The 17,683-nt window shown below is 47.2% G+C and overlaps 7 protein-coding genes across 10 annotated transcripts; 3 read left to right on the top strand and 4 right to left on the bottom strand.

Annotated features, from left to right (window-relative positions):
• Positions 1-846: 846 nt before the first annotated feature.
• E1B28_011183 (uncharacterized protein) lies at positions 847-2,716 on the bottom strand (the record flags this gene model as incomplete). Its single annotated transcript, XM_043156189.1, has 17 exons — positions 847-873; positions 923-1,006; positions 1,058-1,084; positions 1,139-1,190; positions 1,242-1,291; positions 1,343-1,382; positions 1,444-1,512; positions 1,571-1,696; positions 1,749-1,802; positions 1,855-1,878; positions 1,935-1,969; positions 2,023-2,052; positions 2,116-2,221; positions 2,293-2,333; positions 2,390-2,451; positions 2,568-2,602; positions 2,652-2,716. 17 exons carry the CDS (start codon positions 2,714-2,716, stop codon positions 847-849), a joined length of 927 nt encoding a protein of 308 aa, XP_043005974.1.
• Positions 2,717-2,832: 116 nt separating this feature from the next.
• E1B28_011184 (uncharacterized protein) lies at positions 2,833-4,206 on the top strand. 2 transcript variants are annotated; one of them, XM_043156191.1, is made up of 5 exons: positions 2,833-2,908; positions 2,991-3,058; positions 3,118-3,343; positions 3,399-3,738; positions 3,795-4,206. In XM_043156191.1, exons 2-5 carry the CDS (start codon positions 3,038-3,040, stop codon positions 4,087-4,089), a joined length of 882 nt encoding a protein of 293 aa, XP_043005976.1. In that variant the 5' UTR covers positions 2,833-2,908; positions 2,991-3,037; the 3' UTR covers positions 4,090-4,206. The 2 variants fall into 2 exon arrangements, with proteins under 2 accessions (XP_043005976.1, XP_043005975.1); XM_043156190.1 differs by having other exon boundaries at positions 2,833-3,058.
• Positions 4,207-4,785: 579 nt separating this feature from the next.
• On the bottom strand, positions 4,786-6,529 carry E1B28_011185 (uncharacterized protein; the record flags this gene model as incomplete). The annotated part of the gene is made up of 8 exons (XM_043156192.1): positions 4,786-5,361; positions 5,412-5,463; positions 5,522-5,604; positions 5,656-5,915; positions 5,971-6,029; positions 6,087-6,248; positions 6,300-6,410; positions 6,459-6,529. The coding sequence occupies 8 exons, from the start codon at positions 6,527-6,529 to the stop codon at positions 4,786-4,788; spliced, it is 1,374 nt and encodes a 457-aa protein (XP_043005977.1).
• Positions 6,530-6,643: 114 nt separating this feature from the next.
• E1B28_011186 (uncharacterized protein) lies at positions 6,644-7,098 on the bottom strand (the record flags this gene model as incomplete). Its single annotated transcript, XM_043156193.1, has 4 exons — positions 6,644-6,659; positions 6,707-6,757; positions 6,810-6,922; positions 6,976-7,098. 4 exons carry the CDS (start codon positions 7,096-7,098, stop codon positions 6,644-6,646), a joined length of 303 nt encoding a protein of 100 aa, XP_043005978.1.
• A 245-nt stretch (positions 7,099-7,343) lies between these two features.
• Positions 7,344-11,278, top strand: E1B28_011187 (uncharacterized protein). The gene is made up of 18 exons (XM_043156194.1): positions 7,344-7,503; positions 7,561-7,588; positions 7,640-7,649; positions 7,698-7,724; positions 7,773-7,803; positions 7,857-8,368; positions 8,424-8,591; positions 8,640-8,939; positions 9,002-9,124; positions 9,178-9,364; positions 9,418-9,471; positions 9,523-9,648; positions 9,703-9,788; positions 9,851-10,036; positions 10,094-10,250; positions 10,307-10,443; positions 10,505-11,045; positions 11,096-11,278. Exons 1-18 carry the CDS (start codon positions 7,420-7,422, stop codon positions 11,207-11,209), a joined length of 2,871 nt encoding a protein of 956 aa, XP_043005979.1. The 5' UTR covers positions 7,344-7,419; the 3' UTR covers positions 11,210-11,278.
• A 94-nt stretch (positions 11,279-11,372) lies between these two features.
• E1B28_011188 (uncharacterized protein) lies at positions 11,373-14,899 on the top strand. The gene is made up of 3 exons (XM_043156195.1): positions 11,373-11,648; positions 11,700-12,609; positions 12,670-14,899. The coding sequence occupies exons 1-3, from the start codon at positions 11,518-11,520 to the stop codon at positions 14,497-14,499; spliced, it is 2,871 nt and encodes a 956-aa protein (XP_043005980.1). The 5' UTR covers positions 11,373-11,517; the 3' UTR covers positions 14,500-14,899.
• Positions 14,900-15,157: 258 nt separating this feature from the next.
• E1B28_011189 (uncharacterized protein) lies at positions 15,158-17,573 on the bottom strand. Of its 3 annotated transcripts, XM_043156198.1 has the most exons (7): positions 17,513-17,573; positions 17,247-17,401; positions 16,452-17,185; positions 15,985-16,403; positions 15,649-15,936; positions 15,414-15,595; positions 15,160-15,356 (listed from the first exon to the last, which is right to left on the bottom strand). In XM_043156198.1, exons 1-7 carry the CDS (start codon positions 17,524-17,526, stop codon positions 15,286-15,288), a joined length of 1,863 nt encoding a protein of 620 aa, XP_043005983.1. In that variant the 5' UTR covers positions 17,527-17,573; the 3' UTR covers positions 15,160-15,285. The 3 variants fall into 3 exon arrangements, with proteins under 3 accessions (XP_043005981.1, XP_043005982.1, XP_043005983.1); XM_043156196.1 differs by having other exon boundaries at positions 15,158-15,356; positions 15,985-17,185; positions 17,247-17,573; XM_043156197.1 differs by having other exon boundaries at positions 15,158-15,356; positions 15,414-15,936; positions 15,985-17,185; positions 17,247-17,573.
• Between the last annotated feature and the right edge of the window lie 110 nt (positions 17,574-17,683).

Below are 17,683 nucleotides of genomic sequence, written 5' to 3' on the forward strand. Positions count from 1 at the left end.
TACTTTTCAGGCCCAAAATCTCTATAATCATAGTAAGGCGTTGTGGCCAATGAATCTGAGGTTTATATTCACAACTTCGAGCAAGTCAGAACCGTCGCATATTTTTTGGATGCGTCCTCACAATGGCTCATTCCGACGTTGCCTTTTCTCGCGTCTCTACCTCAAGAGTTTCAATTCGGACTTGATTCAGTGATCGGAGCCTTGCTTCCTGCAGTGGGAGACGTTATAGGGCTCATTTTTGGGCTCTATCAAGTGTTGCTGAGCATGCTGTTTGGGCTACCATTGAACGTCATCGGCCTTATAGTAAGTTCCGGCTGTCTCTTGGCTTCGTAGTAACCGCTCTTAGCACATTCGGATCCATCAGCTCTTCTACCTTGTAGTTGACGCCTTTATTGGCGTAATACCCTTCATAGGTTAGCAGCTTTCCCTCGATCTAATCCTCATCGGTGACCACCCAATAGGAGAGTTTTTGGACGTCGCATTCAAGGCGAATCTGTACAATTTGCGGCTGCTAGAGAAAGAGCTAAAGCGAAGTCCCAGATGGGCACAAGCTGTAAGCACATTGCAGAAGTGCTTCTCGTCGCTTCTCACTCTCTAGTTCAGGTAATCATTCCACAGTTCACCGATTGGGTGCCGAGAAAGAAGAAGGGCGGTCTCTTCAACGCCTCATAAAGACAATTAGGAAATGGAATGCACGTTGCCGATTGGTTATTCAATTTCATACAGGCTTGTATACACGACATGAACCACTTTCTTGTTACATATTGTATATATGGTGGTGTTAACGTTTGTAAGTAACAGTGCCTAATCTCGCTGTTTTCCGACGGATCACCTTACAACAGTCTTTCAGAGGTCGGCGAATTTGTTGGTCGCCTATGAATAACCGTCAGACCTGAATCAAAACATGACCATTTTGACATGCCTCAACCAACAGCTTTGCGATTCCGGGCTCACGAGAAGAGTGGCCAGCGTCTGGAACAATTTCGAGCGAGATTTCAGGCCAAACCTATAGCATTTGATTCAAGAGTGTTTGAGGTCAACGGCGGGATTTCTTTACCTTCTTCAGAGTATAGGCAGTTGTCGTCTTGGGCAATAAGTGTTAAACTCAGGGATGTAAAAAACCTACAGGAACACATACCGGACAGACAACATCATATCGTCCTTGAACGACGATCGTAGGGATACCACGACTAGAGGAGATCGGTCAGGACAGTTCGGATTCTTTGAGACTCTAAACAGACATCTTATCTATTTCCTGCTTCTCTAGTAGTTGACCGTCTCGCGTAAAGCCCTTCGCAAATGTAAGGACTTACGACCGCAAACAAACGAACCTTGTACTCACCCCATTCACAAAATAATGGTTCTCGATCCTCGCGAATGCGCTTAGAATGCTGAGAGTCAGACTTGGTTCAATGGACAGCAAAATGTTACGAAAGGGCTCACTTGGAGAATTCATCTTCCTCGGCACGCTTGAGGTAGACAGGGTCAACAAAGAGTTTGGATGTCGCCATCCTATTGGGGAGAGTGAGATCGGAGGCTGAGGCCAAGGTAGTCGATCGGAGCGACATACTCCCATTTCGTCCAGGCCTTGGCAGCCTTTATCCTCGTGGCTTCATCTGCAGAATTAAGTTGAGCGTGATAAGCCAAAATCAGGTCGTGCCTCTCCGCTTCGGGAATGGGGGCAATGTATTCATCCCTGGAGATGAAGCATGAAAGGATGCCAGAGAAGAATAAAGATGCATACATACCAAGCCTCGGGGAAGAGGTGAGATGCTCCCTCCTGATAGAAGAATCTCAACTCGCTAGGGAGGGTATTCAATACGGGATAGATGACAAGCTGAAGCAATGACTTACCTCTTGCGAAGCGTGAAGATGCCACTGAATCAAACAAGGATCAGAAGATGGCGTTTTATTGGGCCAAATTTGGACTAAACCGCAGTACGAGGGTCTTCACCCGACCAGGGTGGGACTAAAGGAGCTCATTAGCTCAAGGTGTAAAAAAAGGAACCGAAAAGGATTCACTTGAGCGTATGCAAGAGAAAGGGTCGAGCCCTACAAACCACAACATGTTAGTGGGAGTCGTGCGCGGAGGATACAAAAGTAACTTGGACGCACCCAAGATCCACCAAATACATGCCACTTCTCTATCTTGAGATGTTCGCGAAGTTTCTCAATGTCTTTGACGAGATCCCAGGTGGTATTCTCTTCTAAGCAAGAGGACCTGACAAAGGTACCGAGATGGTGCTAGTGTAAAAGCGCCCTTCAATAAAATGTAAGAGTAGCGTAACCTACGGTGTCGACTTTCCGGACCCTCGTTGATCCAATAAGATGATCTTGAAATCAGTAGTAACGAGCAGACTCAATGCATCTATTCAAGAAGTGATTATACCTTATACTTGTGCGGATTGAAGAAGCTACGATCCTGATCGTCGCAACCTCCTCCAGGACCGCCTTAAGAAGGATCAGCACATCGATTGCCATAACATGAGTTTGGCTTGCCGTGGATGAAAATGACTATATGTTTACTGGTAAAGAGAGTTTTTTGAGGAAGATCATAGTCCACGTACCAGGATTTCCATCTTTATTTCCAGATAACTCATAGCTTGGGGCATGCTCGTCAAAAGGGAGAAAAGATGCTGTCAAAGACGTACTAAAGGGTATGGATATCAGAGACCTTTAACGTAGAGACTTCATAGGGCTGAATAGGTGGGTACATGGTGGAAAAGTCAAGGTTGCACTGACGAAATGAAAATGATAAAGAGGCGGATATACGGGCCGCCGGAAGTAGCGGAGAAGTCAAACGCGTCTGTGACATAGCACGTGGTACGCGTCGAAATCCAACCTTTGCCTAACCTTTGACCACCGCAAAATGGACCAAGAGAAGGATCACTGCAACACCGCAGAGACAGTACGCAACTCATTCGAATCCTCTAATCTCTACATTAGTCATTATGCCTCTTCTTTTAACTCGCATAAACTCGACCAAGAAGATGTGGACATTGACGAAGTAGATCGCAAAGACCCCGCAATCATCGCTATGGAGGTCGATTCGCAACTGGTCAGTAAAGTGTCTCTCTTGAGAAACTCGGACTAGTACCTACTGGCTGACGTCCTTAGACATATCTCAGAAGGCTCAAGTTCCAGTTCGTGGAACAAAATGCCAAAGACAAATATGTCAAGTCCATCGTCAGCGACATTGACCATGCGCCGTTGGTCACAGACGAGGACAACAAACAAGTTAAATTGCGTAATGATGAGCGAAAGGCGGCATTAACACAGGCCAAAAGTCGACTAGGAGAGGTGCAGAACGACGTGAAAACCTTGGCGCCGTTGGTAGAGGAAGGTATGTTACCTTTCCGTTTGCATTTGTCTCGATAGTTACCCAATGTTCCACGCAGATTATTTGAAGGTCAAAAAGGCTACCGAGAAAGCTGCAGAGTTACGCCAGAAGATTATTGACGCGAGATTGGCCCTTTCCCGTCTGCGCCAAATGCATCTACACCCACGATTGACAATCAAAACGGCTGATCAGAAACTCGCGGATCAGGTAGTTGAAATGCAGGAAATTACGGACGAGATTGAAACTGTCTCGCAGAAAGTTCAGGAAGTCAAAGAGCGGTTGAAGGGAGGTGCCCTTGAGATGGAGAACTTGCGGGTGAAACGGGCAGAGGCAGAGAAGACCATGAAGATGGCCACAGTAGACGAGGATGATAGCATATTAGTGCCATTGTGCGACTGGTATGTCCCTACAATTCTTCTATGCCCTCGCGCGCGATTTAACGTGTCTCCGGAAGGTTCACGGCATCACTTGCACTTCACCGTTCCATGCAAAATCTCGAGGACATGGAAATTATTTCTCAGAATGAGATTCGACTTCAATATCGCGTAGACAATCCTCGGACTCGAGAAGCCCTTGTCACAATTACCCTGATCTTTGTTCCAGACTCACGCCAACTTGCATCTGCTGACGTAGCAGGTCTAGATGAGCTGGGTGTAGACCCCGGAGACGTTATAGATGCCCACATCCAAACGAACAATGTTCAAGGCCTGATATCCGCGGTTCTATCAAGAGCAAGAGGAGGTGTATAGCGATGTCTCCGTCTCTTGTTTAGTTTCTTTCTTGCCTTCAACATGATATCGAACTAGCTGAGTTCGCATGTCTCGTATATGATACTGGAGTACCAATTCACATATGGACTAAGCCCCAAGTGTCAAGATAAAGAAGCGCGAGATCAGGAGGCTCTCATTCTACGACTCTATGGTAACACATGCTGCTGCTTATCGCCCATGATTTGCAGCATGTCCATGCTCCCAGTGACGTCCCCAACCGTACCCGGCCGCATTAGACAAGGGTAATAAGTCTGTGAACAGATATAGCTCTATCCTTCTTCTGACCTCGTACACTCGATCATGCAATTGCACTCTCTACAGATCCACTTTTGGGAAGGCAATGATCTCTTTCAGGCATAAACGCAGCCGGCGACGATTAATAAGGCACAAGATGAGGCTGTCACTTATATATCCAATGATAAAATTGGGGTACGCTTCCGTCATTCTTCTCTTCCGTGTTCTAATCCGCTTTATCTGTTCCATTCCAGATGTGCTTGAACCTGAACCCTGTGTCTCTAGATCCCGTCAAATATCAGACAAGGAGTGGAGAATTTATCTTGGGACCCGCCTTTCAAGCTCGCATGTCGCACAAGTAAAGTAATCATTCCATGGGACTGCATATTTCTGGTGTGCCACCGAGCGTTGTACTAAGTGAATTTATTATAATGATGGATGCTAGCCTATTATACCTTCGTGTCTTAGATTACTGATTTCTGTATCTGAGAGTTGCAAATCACTTTTGAGTACTTCATCAGTATGTCGTCCTAGCTCCGGACCAGCCCACTGTGGAACCGGAGAGACACCCTCCAGGACTGGAAAAGTTCCTGTCATCTTCAAGTTCCAGCCCTCTTGCCGACCATCCCCATTGCCGTCAACCCAAACATCCTGAATCGCGCCGCGTGCCTGAACCTGTTCTCCTTCCACGATGTCCTTCACAGTAACCACTCTACCCACTGGAACACCTGCTTTGGTCATAGCATCCAGCACTTCTTCTGCGGAGTGATTTCGTGTCCATTCCGAGATCGCGTTCTCAATCTCAACTTGACGTTCTACACGGTGATGGTTCTGTTGATATGCCGGGCCAGTCAGATCAGGGCGCTCAACAACATTCATCAGTCTGTTATAGATGGTATCGCCGTTTGCTCCTATGACAATGTAGGTCGGAACGCCGGGAGATTCTGGGTCGGGAAGACATGGATATGCATTGGTAGGGACGATACCGGTCACGGAGGATCCGGATGGTCCGCGAATCTAGGGTTGGATTAATGACTATTTGGCGCTAACAAAGGGGTAACATTCACCTTCCCCTTTCTGTCGTATTCTGGGACGATGCCTTCCATTAAATTCAACATACTGAGAGGAAAAGAGACGTTATCTGCATAAGTCCAGGGAGTCAATCAGATGGGCATACCTTTCTAATATACTGACGTCGACAGTAGTTCCACCCTCTTGACCACGCTTACGCATCCTCTGACGAGACAAAAGTGCAAGAACCTGGCGGCCCTCCAATTAGCGAGATTATATGTCTAGAGGATTCTAACCCACCGTTCCAAATGCGGCGTGCAAACCAGCCACAGAGTCACCCAGACTGATATTAGGTCGCACGGGTGGTCCGGAAAGGCCACCAGTCTCTGGATCGGGAAATCCGTTGATGTAGCGAAATCCGGATTCTGCTTCGCAAACAGATGCATAACCAGGACGAGGTGCCCAGGGACCCGTTTGACCGTAACCGCTGACACGAGTGAATATCAAGGAAGGGTTGTAAGGATGGAGCGAATCGGGTCCTAAAGACCATTTTTCTAAAGCTGTTTGGGGCCCACATCAGAATTATGCGAGAATTGTACTGTGATGTTCACGTACTCCCAGGCTTAAAGTTTTCTATGAGCACATCGCTTTTGATTGCGAGTCGTTTCACGAGTCTGGAGACGCGTCGAGGTCATACTAGGATATAAATTTCTTTGAGGACGCACACTCACTCTCTTCCTTCTTGCTTACGGAGGTCTATAGCAACGCTCTTCTTGTTCCTCGCAATGCTTCTGAACCAGGGACTCGTACCGTCCACGTCTAGTTCACGCCATACTCGTAAAGGATCGCCAACTTTTGGAGGTTCAACCTTGATCACTTCTGCACCGAATTGGCTGAAATTACAGTGAGTGGTTAATTCCTAGAGAGGCTATAGGACGATTCACCCCAATAACTGGCCGGCAAATGGACCAGCGATCAGCTGACCCATCTCGAGAACGCGTACTCCAGCTAAAGGAAGATCTTCAGGCTTGACAACTGAAGAGTAAGCATGAGTCCTACAACAGGATGAGTATTATACATGAAGATAGTTTTGTAAACTGTACCGAGGTTTCCGCCGACATTGGGCTATCGAACGTATGATTTTTGAAGACATCGGAGATGATTGGGGCTCCATAAGCTCCCCCCCCTTTTATACCCGCCAAAAATGGATCATCGGTGCAAATCGGCCGACGAATTACCTCCGACGAGAGCGACGTTCTGAAGGTGGCTGGCTGTTTGAGTCGATGAGCTAGATTTCCTGAAAGCTACGATTCGAGTCAGTTATTGAATTAGACTCCAAGAACCTTCTGACCTCTGGCCTTTCGACGGTGAGTTGGAGGCACTTGGCACAAGCAGCCGGATCCTGAATGTGGTCGGCTTTAAGTGCCTGGTTACATATTTGTCATAATTATCACGATCGTGCTGAGGGACGAGCAGGAAAAAAATCGTGGAACATTAATGAGCGATGTAGGGTGCGTATGGTGGCCGGTTCTTCTGCTTCGAACGTTCCGATTCTTGTAGGGAGAAACTGAAGAGATTCAGATTCGTCACTACTTACTAATTATAAGCCAGGCTACTTACCATATCAAAGCGGGAATGTCTGTCAGAAGGCGAACCGGTGTTATCGGACATAATCGTCCGCGAACCATACGATGACCAGAGCGGTTCGGGAGTCCTCAGCGCGTCGTCGGGCTCCAAAGTCATGGCGTATTTCACCGCCAGCAAAAGGCAAGTGACGCCACAAGTAAATACCACGTTCAGTACGCTGTAAAGTTACTACATGGGTGACCACCAGATTGTTCTGGTGGTCACCCATGGCACTCAGCCCACCTGGACGCCTTCCTGGCGGTGAATAATAGAGCCCGAGGATTCGAGCTGGAGGGAATTACTCAACTGCTCGCCTGTGACAGTCAGCCGAGACACGTTCTGTGACATATGTGACGGACGCGCACGCGTGCCTCGACGATTCCTCTGAGTCCTACCAAGTAGCGTCCTCAGTTGTCCAACAAGTTGCGCGTACGCGGGATGGCACCAAGTGAAAAGGTTCAGAAAACTGGCGGCAAAGACATCCGCTCGTTTTTTGGAGGTGGACATGAGAAGGTTCAACCGGTATGTGAAACATACGCTGCCCAGTCTGTAGAATGCTCAAACATGTCATTATTGTAGTCACCCTCGTTGGAGAAGGATTCTCAAGGTCGTACAAACCGACTATTTAGGTCGAATGAGAAACTGACGTGACTCTCAGGTTCCAAAACGTGTGGCATAACATTGACAATAGTTTCGTTCTGCTAACAGTTGTGTAGTACTACAGTGGCGAAGAAGTCGGCGTCGTGCGTCCCTTTACCCTCCTTTCATGATCTCGCCCTAACTTGTTCTAGAACTAAACCGTCTGGAAGCAAGCCTCGAGCAGTCAGTTAGTCCCCACATCCACGAATTAGCTGATCAACCCATGGAATTCATAGTCTGTGGCCAACGAGGATGTCATTGTGATTGATAGCGATGAAGGTTCTGCCCCAAAGAAGAAATCAGCTAAACGTAAATCTACGGCCGTTATTTCCAGTGACGAAGATGATCCACTGCCCAAGAAGAAGAAGCCAACAGTCGCATCTGTTTCTCAGCCGAAGCCGCGACCCTCCGTCTCTCAGAAACCAAAGGATGAGGATCCTGTGGTGAACGTTAACGGCACAAAACGCAAGAAGTCCGCGGTCATGCTATCTAGTGGTTCGGAAGACGAGCAACCTAGCTCGCCCAGGAAGAAAGTCGTTGGAGTGTCTTCTAAACCTGCGAAAGCAAAAGCGCCTCCCAAAACAAAGAAAGACAAAAACCAACCTTACGAAGAAGAGGATGACGAAGACGCTTATCTACTTCCCTCAAAATCAAAATCCAAGGTTCCTCCTCCCAAAAAATCCGTCCCGAAGAAAGAGGGACATGAAGACCAGACCACATACACCACCAATCAACCAAAGAAGTCCAAGTGTGGCGTCCTTTCTGTAAATATCTGTTCCGTCATTGATATTCCGTTCTCACAGCTGGGCTGCCGTCAAAGCCGCCAAACTTGCAGGTCCCGTTGCTCATGGTACGAAGGAAGTACCGGATGGCTCACCTGAGTGTTTGGCTGGTTTGTCGTTTGTATTTACGGGGGAGTTGACTGCATTCTCGCGTGAGGAAGCTGTTGACCTCGCCAAGCGTTTTGGGGGGTACGTCGGCCAACATCTACAGTCGAATCATCATTAACACCTATCTAGGAGAGTTGTCGGCCAACCTTCCTCAAAGACAGACTATGTCATTCTTGGTGAGGGAGCAGGTCCGAAGAAGTTAGAAGCCATCAAGAAGCATAGTCTGAAAACTATCGACGAAGATCAATTTTTGAATTTGATCGCGACCCGGAAACCTCACGGTGGAAAAATCGATGAGAAAACTAAGAAGAAGATGGAAAAGGAGGAGCAAGAGATTAAGAAAGCCGCCAAGGAAATGGAGAAGAGGGAGAAGGAGGCTACGAAGGAGGGTGCTAAAACGTCTTCAGGTGCTCAAAATAGTGGAACTAGGTACGCAATTCCAATTTATATGTCCAAGGAACTTACCAATGTGGCTTCCAATGATATTTTAGTGTCTGCAAACCTATTGATCCTTCAATGCAACTTTGGACGACGAGGTATGCACCCCAAACCCTTAAAGAGGTATGTGGGAATAAAGACAAGGTCGAAAAATTGCAGACATGGCTGAATGAGTGGTGAGTGATTTCTTTCCCTCAGCCAGGACTTTACTACATTACGTTCACTTTAGGCCTAACAGTTACAAATCTGGCTTTAAGAAACCCGGAAAGAACGGCATGAATATGTATCGAGCTGTTCTTATCACCGGCTCCCCTGGGATAGGAAAGACTACCAGTGCACATCTGTGCGCCAAGTTGGCCGGATATACGCCCATCGAGTTAAATGCTAGTGATACTCGTAGTAAAAAACTCGTCGAAGTAAGTGTTTCGCAGTGGTCACGTTGTTCGTCTCTGAAATATTTCACGGTCAGAATGGCATGAACATCAATAATACCTCGTTGGATGGGTTCATTTCCGGAGGCAAAGTGAGTTTTTGAAATTCAGATTGTTCATTTCCTCAATGCTGTGTCTGTAAGGCCACCAATTCAGTTGGAGTAGCATTAACAGATCGGTCTTGCTTGATCATGGATGAAGTAGATGGAATGTCTGCCGGTGATCGAGGTGGTGTTGGTGCATTGAACGCTTTGATTAGGAAGTCCAAGGTCGGTTTGATTGACTCGAGTTCTTTGGGAGTATATCTGACTCGCCATGGGTAGATACCCATCATCTGTATTGCCAATGACAAGAATGCTCAGAAGCTCAGACCACTCCAAAGCACGACATATGGATTATCTTTCTCCAAGTACGCAGTATCCTAGTTAAGTAACCTCTGAATGTCTTCTCTTACCGTCTCTATATTATTAGGCCTCAAGCTGCTGGGATACGGTCAAGAATACTAACCATCGCTTTTAAGGAAGGCATGAAAGTGCCTGCTCCCGTTATAGACCAACTCGTCCAGGGATCGCAGTCTGACATAAGGCAAATTCTCACCATGTTGTCGACTTGGAAGTTATCGAGTAACACCATGGATTATGATGAAGGGAAGGCAATGTAAGTACAAGTGTGCTCTAGGGGATCCGGACAACTGGCTGAGAATGGTGATTATAGGTCAAGGATGAACGAGAAATATATTATCTTGAGTCCGTTTGATATTACTACGAAAGTTCTAGGACCATATCTGTTCTCCGCGACCTGTCGAGAGACTTTAGGAGAAAAGATGGAATACTATTTTCAAGATCATTCGTTTGTCCCGTTGTTCATCCAGGTCCGTGTCTGGAATCATTTACCGTCGTGAGGTTCATGTATGCAATACTACCACAGGAAAACTATCTTCGTGCCGAGCCGACAAGGATAAAAAACGAGACAGGGCCGGACAAGATTTTGAAGCAACTCCAGCTAATGGACAAGGCTGCATCGTCAATATCAGACGGTGACCTCGTTGATGGCTTGATCCATGGGTATGTTCCTACCTTTTACCTCGTTCCAAATTTGCTGATCCTGGGGACTTAATCCCCGTAGACCTGAGCAACACTGGTCGTTGATGCCGCTCCATGCAGTATGTTCGACTGTCAGACCTGCATCATTCGTGTATGGATACGGTGTCCATTTCGGTGGGCCAGGAGGTATAAGCTTCCCGCAGTGGTTGGGGCAGAATTCCAAACAAAATAAACTCAACCGCCAGTTGACCGATGTTCAAGCACGTATGCGCCTGAAAGTATCGGGAGACAAGCCGGAGATAAGACAGGCGTATATCCCGGCTCTGTTCCCACATATTGTGCAACCGCTTGCTGACGATGGGCAGAGTGCCATTTCTCAAGTTATTGAGCACATGGATGAGTACTATTTGTCGAGAGAGGATTGGGACACGATTGTGGAGTTAGGTGTTGGCGACAAGAAGGACGATTTGGTGCTGAAAAAGATCCCGGGACCAGTGAAGGCAGCATTCACGAGGAAGTATAATTCCATGGAACACCCCATAGCGTTCCACAAGGCGCAGGATTTCAAAGCACCCAAGAAGTTGGTTGCTGACCAGACACCGGATTTGGAGGAGGCGTTTGACGTGAGTTCAGATATTTTTATTCATTTCCGACAAGGACTTAGTTTCTTTAGGTCGATGAAGTACCTGAAGTCTCTGAAGAGGAGAAAGACACGGATGACGTCGCTAAGGATAAGCTCATACAAACGAGTAAGAAGAAGGCTACGAAAGGGAAAGCAAAGTCGTAGTTACTGTGGTTACTGTTTGAATAATCGTCTTGTTATATTTTTCAAATTTTTTTGTTTTGGCCCGACGCACCTGCAGAACAATGACTTAGAAGCGGTGCATGAAATGCAATCGAGAACAATGCGTTCTTGTTCAACTACACTGCAAACAAGCATAAATAAAGGTCGCGTGTTTTGTGGGAGGCACCGCGACCGTCTATTGACCTCGAAGCTACCACCACAATCCCTGCCACACCGCCCTTGCCTTTCATCTCCACGCCATCCTCGAAGCTTTTTACTGCGTGTATGCATTGTTGTCCTCTCGTGGGCTTATGTCATTCGCAGGAACACCTCTAGGTCAAGGCAGACGTCTCGATCATAACACTTTCTTGGGAAAACCACCATCTAACAGCAATAGACCGACGAGTCCCCATCGCATCCCACCAGTCTCATATTCATTTGGGTACACCGCTTTTGCATCGTTGTGGATATGAATTTTGACGGTTTGTTGCAGCGCACCCGTATTAGGCTCGCGATCACCCCCGAAAGCACCAAGCACATCCTCCGCACGTGAGCGCAACCCCCCCGTCGATCAGAGCAACGACGAATCTGCTCTCGTACGCTACAACAAACTCAAACAACAACAACAACAACAACAACAGAAGAACTCCTCTAATCTCGACCCAGCAAAGTGGAGTGTTAAAGACACTTCAGTTAATATAGCTGCCGCTCTGCATCAGGCTGTCGAACAAGATCTGCCTCCTATGAATCCAACCGCCGCCTGGGCATCGGGTGCACGCCCGCCTTCTAATGTGCCCCGAAGTACTTCAGTCGAATACGAAGCACAATCTCAAACCACCAGTCAGCGTCGACTTGCACCTCCTCCCAACCGACTCGCCCCTTCTTCACGAACAAAAGTAGTTAAACCTTTGAGCAAGAATGTGTCCCAACGCACCATACCCGACTCTGAGGAGGAACAATCACATAGTTTTGAAAATGGTCGAGGGAAAAGCCCCATTGCTGCCATGTTGGACGTTGCGCACCGGACGTACGAAAAGGCTACTTACTATGCACGACAACGGTCTCCAGTAGACCAGGAGAACGGTAGCTACGACTACTCGGCTGAGGAAAGGGATTATCAGTCCAACATTTCGAAACGGAATTTCGCTGCACACAAGCGAAATAAGATGTCCGTGGATAATAAAGCCTACAAACCAAGTGTGGAATCAGAGGAGGAGGAAGACTATAATGATTCGGATGGTGGAAGAAAAAGGAGACGGAAGAAGAAAAAGAATGATACTTCGGGTGCTACGCTGTCATTGCCCGTTATTTCCGCTGACAAGCGGCGCAAGAAGAGGAAAGGGAAGGGAGGAGGGACAGGAGAAGAAGGCAGTGAAAGTGAAGAGGAACGATCGGAGGAAAAGGTGAGTTCTTGCCCGCCATTTCGTTTCCGCACTTTTTAAAATTAACCGCCTCTCTTTAAGTCACCTTCACGACCTGCATCGCGAGCTGGCTCACGAGCAGGATCTATACCCCGTCTATTTCCCGACAGCTCACTCGATGTCGACCAAAGACTGACCCACATACCCGAAGAACAAGATGAGGAGGCCGGATATACCGATCTTCAATCTCCGGAGACCTCGCACGATCTCTCCCATGATCCGTCAGGCGACATATCTCACAGCGAAGCATCTTTCTCTCACCCTCGAGATGGGATAGGGGGAAAACTGGGAAAGCTAGTTTTCAACCTGTGGATGTTCGTCATGTCCTGCATCTCCATTTTCTTCCATATAGTCGGCAAAGTTATTGGCATGGTCGTCGATATTCTCCTCATTCGTCCGGTCAAGTTTGTATCGCGCGTAAATCTCGCACAAGTCAAACCGTATTTGGTGCTTGCACTGGTGATAGTGCTGGTGGGGTATCTCTCCCAACAGTCTCTCATGGATCCCATCAGACGTTGGACACAGGGTGGTAAAATCCGCTACACACCGCCAGAGATCCCAGCCACTGATATTGCCGAGTTGAATAAACGACTGCATTCCATTGAGTCGGCCTTGTCAGGGTTAATATACGAAACAGAACAGTCGAAGGTCAGGACGGAAAATGGAGAACGAAGCAGATTGGAGTTGATCTCTAGGCTTGGAAATCTGGAGGGCTCGGTGAAGAAAGATTTGAGCGGAAGGGTGAGGGATATGGAGAGGTCTATCGCAGCTGGGCAGTCACAGAGGGAGAACGAAGATAAGCGGGTTATAACAGAGGTCAGGAGGGAGATGGAAGCGTTGAAGGAAGTCGTGGATGTATTACAACATCGGCCACCCCCCTCTAACTCTGGAAGCGAGGCGGTCATCGGAAACGACGAAGAGGCACGTGCAAAGTTGAAAGCCCTTGAAGACCGTGTCGGTTCCGTCGAGGGAGGTGTCAAAGAGGCCATCGAACTTGGAAAAAATGCTGTCAAGTCCGACGGTAATTCGGCTTGGTGGAACAAGTTATCGACTGGGAAGAAGATGACAATCAAAGCCTCTGACGGTCAGGATGTTACCTCTCTTATTGGCAACCTCGTGGAGAACGCCGTTTCCTCTCTCTCCAACAAAGACGTCCTGTCACGGGCAGATTTTGCTTTGCATTCGGCAGGCGCACGTATTGTCCCGAGACTTACGAGTCCAACATACGAGCTACGGACACCTTCCAAGTCTTGGCAGCTACTCGGCTTCCTTGGGAGTGGGAACGGGGTTGCAATAGGTAGACCGCCAGTCACAGCGCTTCATCATGAGGTGCACAACGGATATTGTTGGCCATTTGCTGGAACACAGGGGACTCTGGGCGTGAACCTCGTTCAACCAACTCTTATTGACGCCATCTCCATCGACCACGTCGCGAGGGAAGTTGCAACCGACGTAAGAAGCGCACCAAGAAATATGCAAGTCTGGGGAATGATTGATGGGAAGGATAATTTCGAGAAGGCTAAGCAGATCGTTGCAGAAAGGGAGAGGAGAAGACAGGAAGCTATTGAGCGCGGTGAGGAAGTTCCTGGGGATGTAGGTTTTGGTGTACCCGGATGGTTGTCGAGGCGCGAGGAGGGGTTATTCGTGAGAATCGCTGAATTTTCGTACGACGTTCGTTCCGAGAAGACAGTGCAAACATTCACGGTGTACGATGATGTTAGGGAGTCGGGCCTTGATTTTGGGACCGTGGTGTTACGAATCAGGGATAACTGGGGACAAGAGGCATTTACCTGCTTGTACCGATTCCGAGTGCATGGGAAGCTATTGGTGCAACCGCCGCCGTTACTTTCTGAGGATGCGGAGATATCATGAAGCCCGCGTTGTAACGGTGGTTGACGACTCATAATGATTTTTTTTTCTTTGTGGTTTCCCCTTCATTCTATCGTTTTCATTATTTCTATCTTTACTTGATTCCCTGTCGTCTCTGCTACTAAACGTTACCTGCACTCTTTTTTCCTGTCCTTTCCTTCCCCTTCCCGTCGCGAGTTTGGTTTGTTGATTTCGGTCGCATTTATATCTATCTCAACTGCTCTCTGCTGTCTCTACTCTTTCCACGTTTCATCTTTACAATGCACTGCATCTCTCACAGACGCTCGCTCGCTCAGCAAATGTACTACCTTTCTGTCAAACTACCTAATAATATTATCGTAGCTATCGTTGTAGAGCATTACACTAGGCAAACACGGGGAATTCCTATTCCTTTTGGATATAACTTAGTTATGCTGTTCGTATTAGTGAACATCAAGCGAACATCATGGCATCTGTAACGTATTTCAAGTGCCAAGTGGTGCGTATATTTTTATAGACTAGCCGCTATCCACAATTTGATGTTGATTTTCTTTTCTTTTCTGTACAGTACTGCTCTTGGAGGGAATCAGGCATTCTTTCTTCAGTCATTCCTGTATGTTTTCAGAGAGAATTATTTCAGTCAACTACTCTAATATTTCAGTCTAGCTTCTTGGACAGTTTCGACGCGTTTTCAAGGAAAAATGAAAGCAAGAAGAACAGAATTGGGTTTGGAAGGAAAAGGCCAACCATAGTAAGTACAAGGCAAGGAAACTGGGAGTGAAAGACAGGAGGAAAAAGGGGACACTAAGGCTAGGCAACTTCATTCATGCTTGATGGCTTGTGCTCAACTGCCGTCTCACTCAGCGAGTTGGATGGGTGCACTGAATAATAGAAATAAGCCTATAGACTATTGGAATATCTAGATGGAAAATGCTCACCTGAGTACAACCATTGTTGATCGGGGCAACCTTTGCCAGTACAATCAAATTCCAAGTCAACATTACCAAAGTCAATAATATATAATTTCCCATCCTTTCTGCGTGCCACGTTGTTGAAATACAAGTCATGGTGATGAATGTTTGCTTGATGGAGGTCTGAGATGATCTCTCGCACTTGAAGCCTATAAGATGTTATCTGTGAAACAGCAAAGGAAAAAGGTAATTAAAAGCTTGCCAATCAACCATATTTAGGGTGCCAATATTTTCCTGGTCCAATGTATGACCTACAAACTCTACAGCAATCCAATACATCTCAGACCACGTGTTCCAAAACGCGCCATAGAACTTGGGAACCCCAGGAATCTTGTTCTCCATGATTGTGTAGGCTTTGTACTCTCGTTTAAACATCTCCTCCTCATAGAATCCCTTGAGCACCAGGCCTAGCTGTGGATGAATGCTCACACATGTTGCTGACCGTGGTGTAGGACAAGGTAATTGCAAACTGAGCTGGCAAGAAAGGAATCTGCTGACAATGTGTCAGATGTAATAGAACACAACAGGGATAGCTTACCCATCATCCAGATTTTTAAAGCTTCCACCAATGGAGGAAACTGTGAACCGTGACATGAACCTCATAATCCTGGGACACAAACCAACCACCGAGTGAGACACCTTGATATGTGCTTGATGAGAAAACCCAGGTGGGGCTGAATTTGGATGAGAAACAGTAACCACACCTTCCCTCTTGGAGGGTGGTAGGACCTGTGGTTTTGCTGTGATGAGGGAATAGAGTAGAAATCGATGAAGTTCATGAACAAAAGGTGAATAAGTCTTTTCAGACCTCCGAAGTTCCTCTGAATCAGCTGTGTATTTGGCAAGGTTCTCACTCAGGTAAAAGGCATCCTGTTTTGCAGAGCCAATTCTCGTGAAACCAAACACTGAGGTAAAAAAACTGAGCCCAGTGGTGGTGTTCACAGCATAGTTGTACATCTGAAAAGGATATTCAGTTGAATTGTTCAATGTGAGATTAAGACAAACCTGCGCCACCAAAAGATGAGTTTCAGCCATCCATCCCTGAACATGATCTGTCAACTTAGCTTTACCATCCACCAAGTCACTGAGATAGGTGTCTTTTGTTTTGGCTCCATTTTGGGTAGGGTTTTTGTAGCTTTTTGTGGATATTCCAGTACTTTTAGCACCCATGGATGACATGGTCTCGTCTTTGTAGAGGAATCGTAGGTCTGGCTGGAAGCAATTTCTGAACCTTTGGGAGGTCAGTGATAGATTCTGCAAGATCTCCATCATCACCTGGAAATCAGTTTGAGATATGTTTGGCTCCTTATGCCACACATCCAGGATCTCCAGGATGACCAGGAGCAAGACCCTGTCTGCCGAGTAGACCAGATATCGTTCAACCCAGCCCTCAGTACCGTCATCTGGTTGTTTCTGATAGTTACCAAGAAGAGCAAAAAAGCCTGGACTAGTGAGGAACGACAACGAAAGCCAGAACCCGCTTCCCGTGGAATTGCGAGTGAGATAATGGTCAGCCATTTGCTGATAGTCGGCGATCCCATTCAGTTTAATGTTAATGTCAAGGTTCGAGACGTTGGAGGGGAGTCTGAGATCGGGAAGAGGACGGAGCTCGATTTCATTTTGACGACTCCTTGAGGATGAGGACTTGAGTTGTGTGTGGGGGGGTTGAGGGACAGATGCCGAAATTTGGACAGCCAATGTGTTGAGGACGTCTCTGACTGTAGTGAGGGAGTTCAAGTCTGGCAAGGTATCGTCAATTTATGAGCAATGAAGTCAGCTATATAAGGGAATACTACGAACCTCCAGGCCTGCGATTACTCGACAAAGGATCTGGGAATCGGGAACGTGCGTGGGGCCTGTAAATTGGGCATTCGATTTTTGCGTGTTGAAACCCAACAAGTCGATGAAGAACACGAGCATGATTCTTTCCGAATGAAGAGAGCATGGTGGTAACGCTTGAACGCAGGTTGAATGTAGGTCAGGCAGTTGTGGATAACCAGCAAAGGCTCTTTGTCAGCATCACCCTCGCCATGACTGTCAGACCGAGTCGATTATGAACAACGTACATGGGGTCCACCATGAACTTCGAGCTTCAAGTTTTACCGGCTAACGAATCATTAATCAACGTTCAACTTCCGAGTCCGGCAGGATTTCAATTGAATCCGTCAATATATATACCAGGATTTTATACTCCGACATCAACAACCTCTCTCGCCGGATTGCCCTTCCATCGTCAC

Source organism: Marasmius oreades, chromosome 7 (genome assembly GCF_018924745.1).
Source record: "Marasmius oreades isolate 03SP1 chromosome 7, whole genome shotgun sequence".
NCBI lineage: Eukaryota > Fungi > Basidiomycota > Agaricomycetes > Agaricales > Marasmiaceae > Marasmius > Marasmius oreades.

Coding starts and splice junctions, on each gene's coding strand:
- E1B28_011187 (XM_043156194.1), top strand. CDS start 7,420: ATGGCACCAAGTGAAAAGGTTCAGAAAACTGGCGGCAAAGACATCCGC. Junction 7,804..7,856: donor CTGGAAGCAAGCCTCGAGCA/GTCAGTTAGTCC, acceptor TGGAATTCATAG/TCTGTGGCCAACGAGGATGT. Junction 9,365..9,417: donor GTAGTAAAAAACTCGTCGAA/GTAAGTGTTTCG, acceptor TTTCACGGTCAG/AATGGCATGAACATCAATAA.
- E1B28_011188 (XM_043156195.1), top strand. CDS start 11,518: ATGTCATTCGCAGGAACACCTCTAGGTCAAGGCAGACGTCTCGATCAT. Junction 11,649..11,699: donor CCAGTCTCATATTCATTTGG/GTACACCGCTTT, acceptor GGTTTGTTGCAG/CGCACCCGTATTAGGCTCGC. Junction 12,610..12,669: donor AGGAACGATCGGAGGAAAAG/GTGAGTTCTTGC, acceptor CCTCTCTTTAAG/TCACCTTCACGACCTGCATC.
- E1B28_011184 (XM_043156190.1), top strand. CDS start 2,870: ATGGACCAAGAGAAGGATCACTGCAACACCGCAGAGACAGTACGCAAC. Junction 3,344..3,398: donor GGCGCCGTTGGTAGAGGAAG/GTATGTTACCTT, acceptor TGTTCCACGCAG/ATTATTTGAAGGTCAAAAAG. Junction 3,739..3,794: donor TTAGTGCCATTGTGCGACTG/GTATGTCCCTAC, acceptor TGTCTCCGGAAG/GTTCACGGCATCACTTGCAC.
- E1B28_011189 (XM_043156196.1), bottom strand. CDS start 17,391: ATGCTCTCTTCATTCGGAAAGAATCATGCTCGTGTTCTTCATCGACTT. Junction 15,937..15,984: donor TTTAAAAATCTGGATGATGG/GTAAGCTATCCC, acceptor CATTGTCAGCAG/ATTCCTTTCTTGCCAGCTCA. Junction 15,596..15,648: donor ACCCTAAATATGGTTGATTG/GCAAGCTTTTAA, acceptor AACATCTTATAG/GCTTCAAGTGCGAGAGATCA.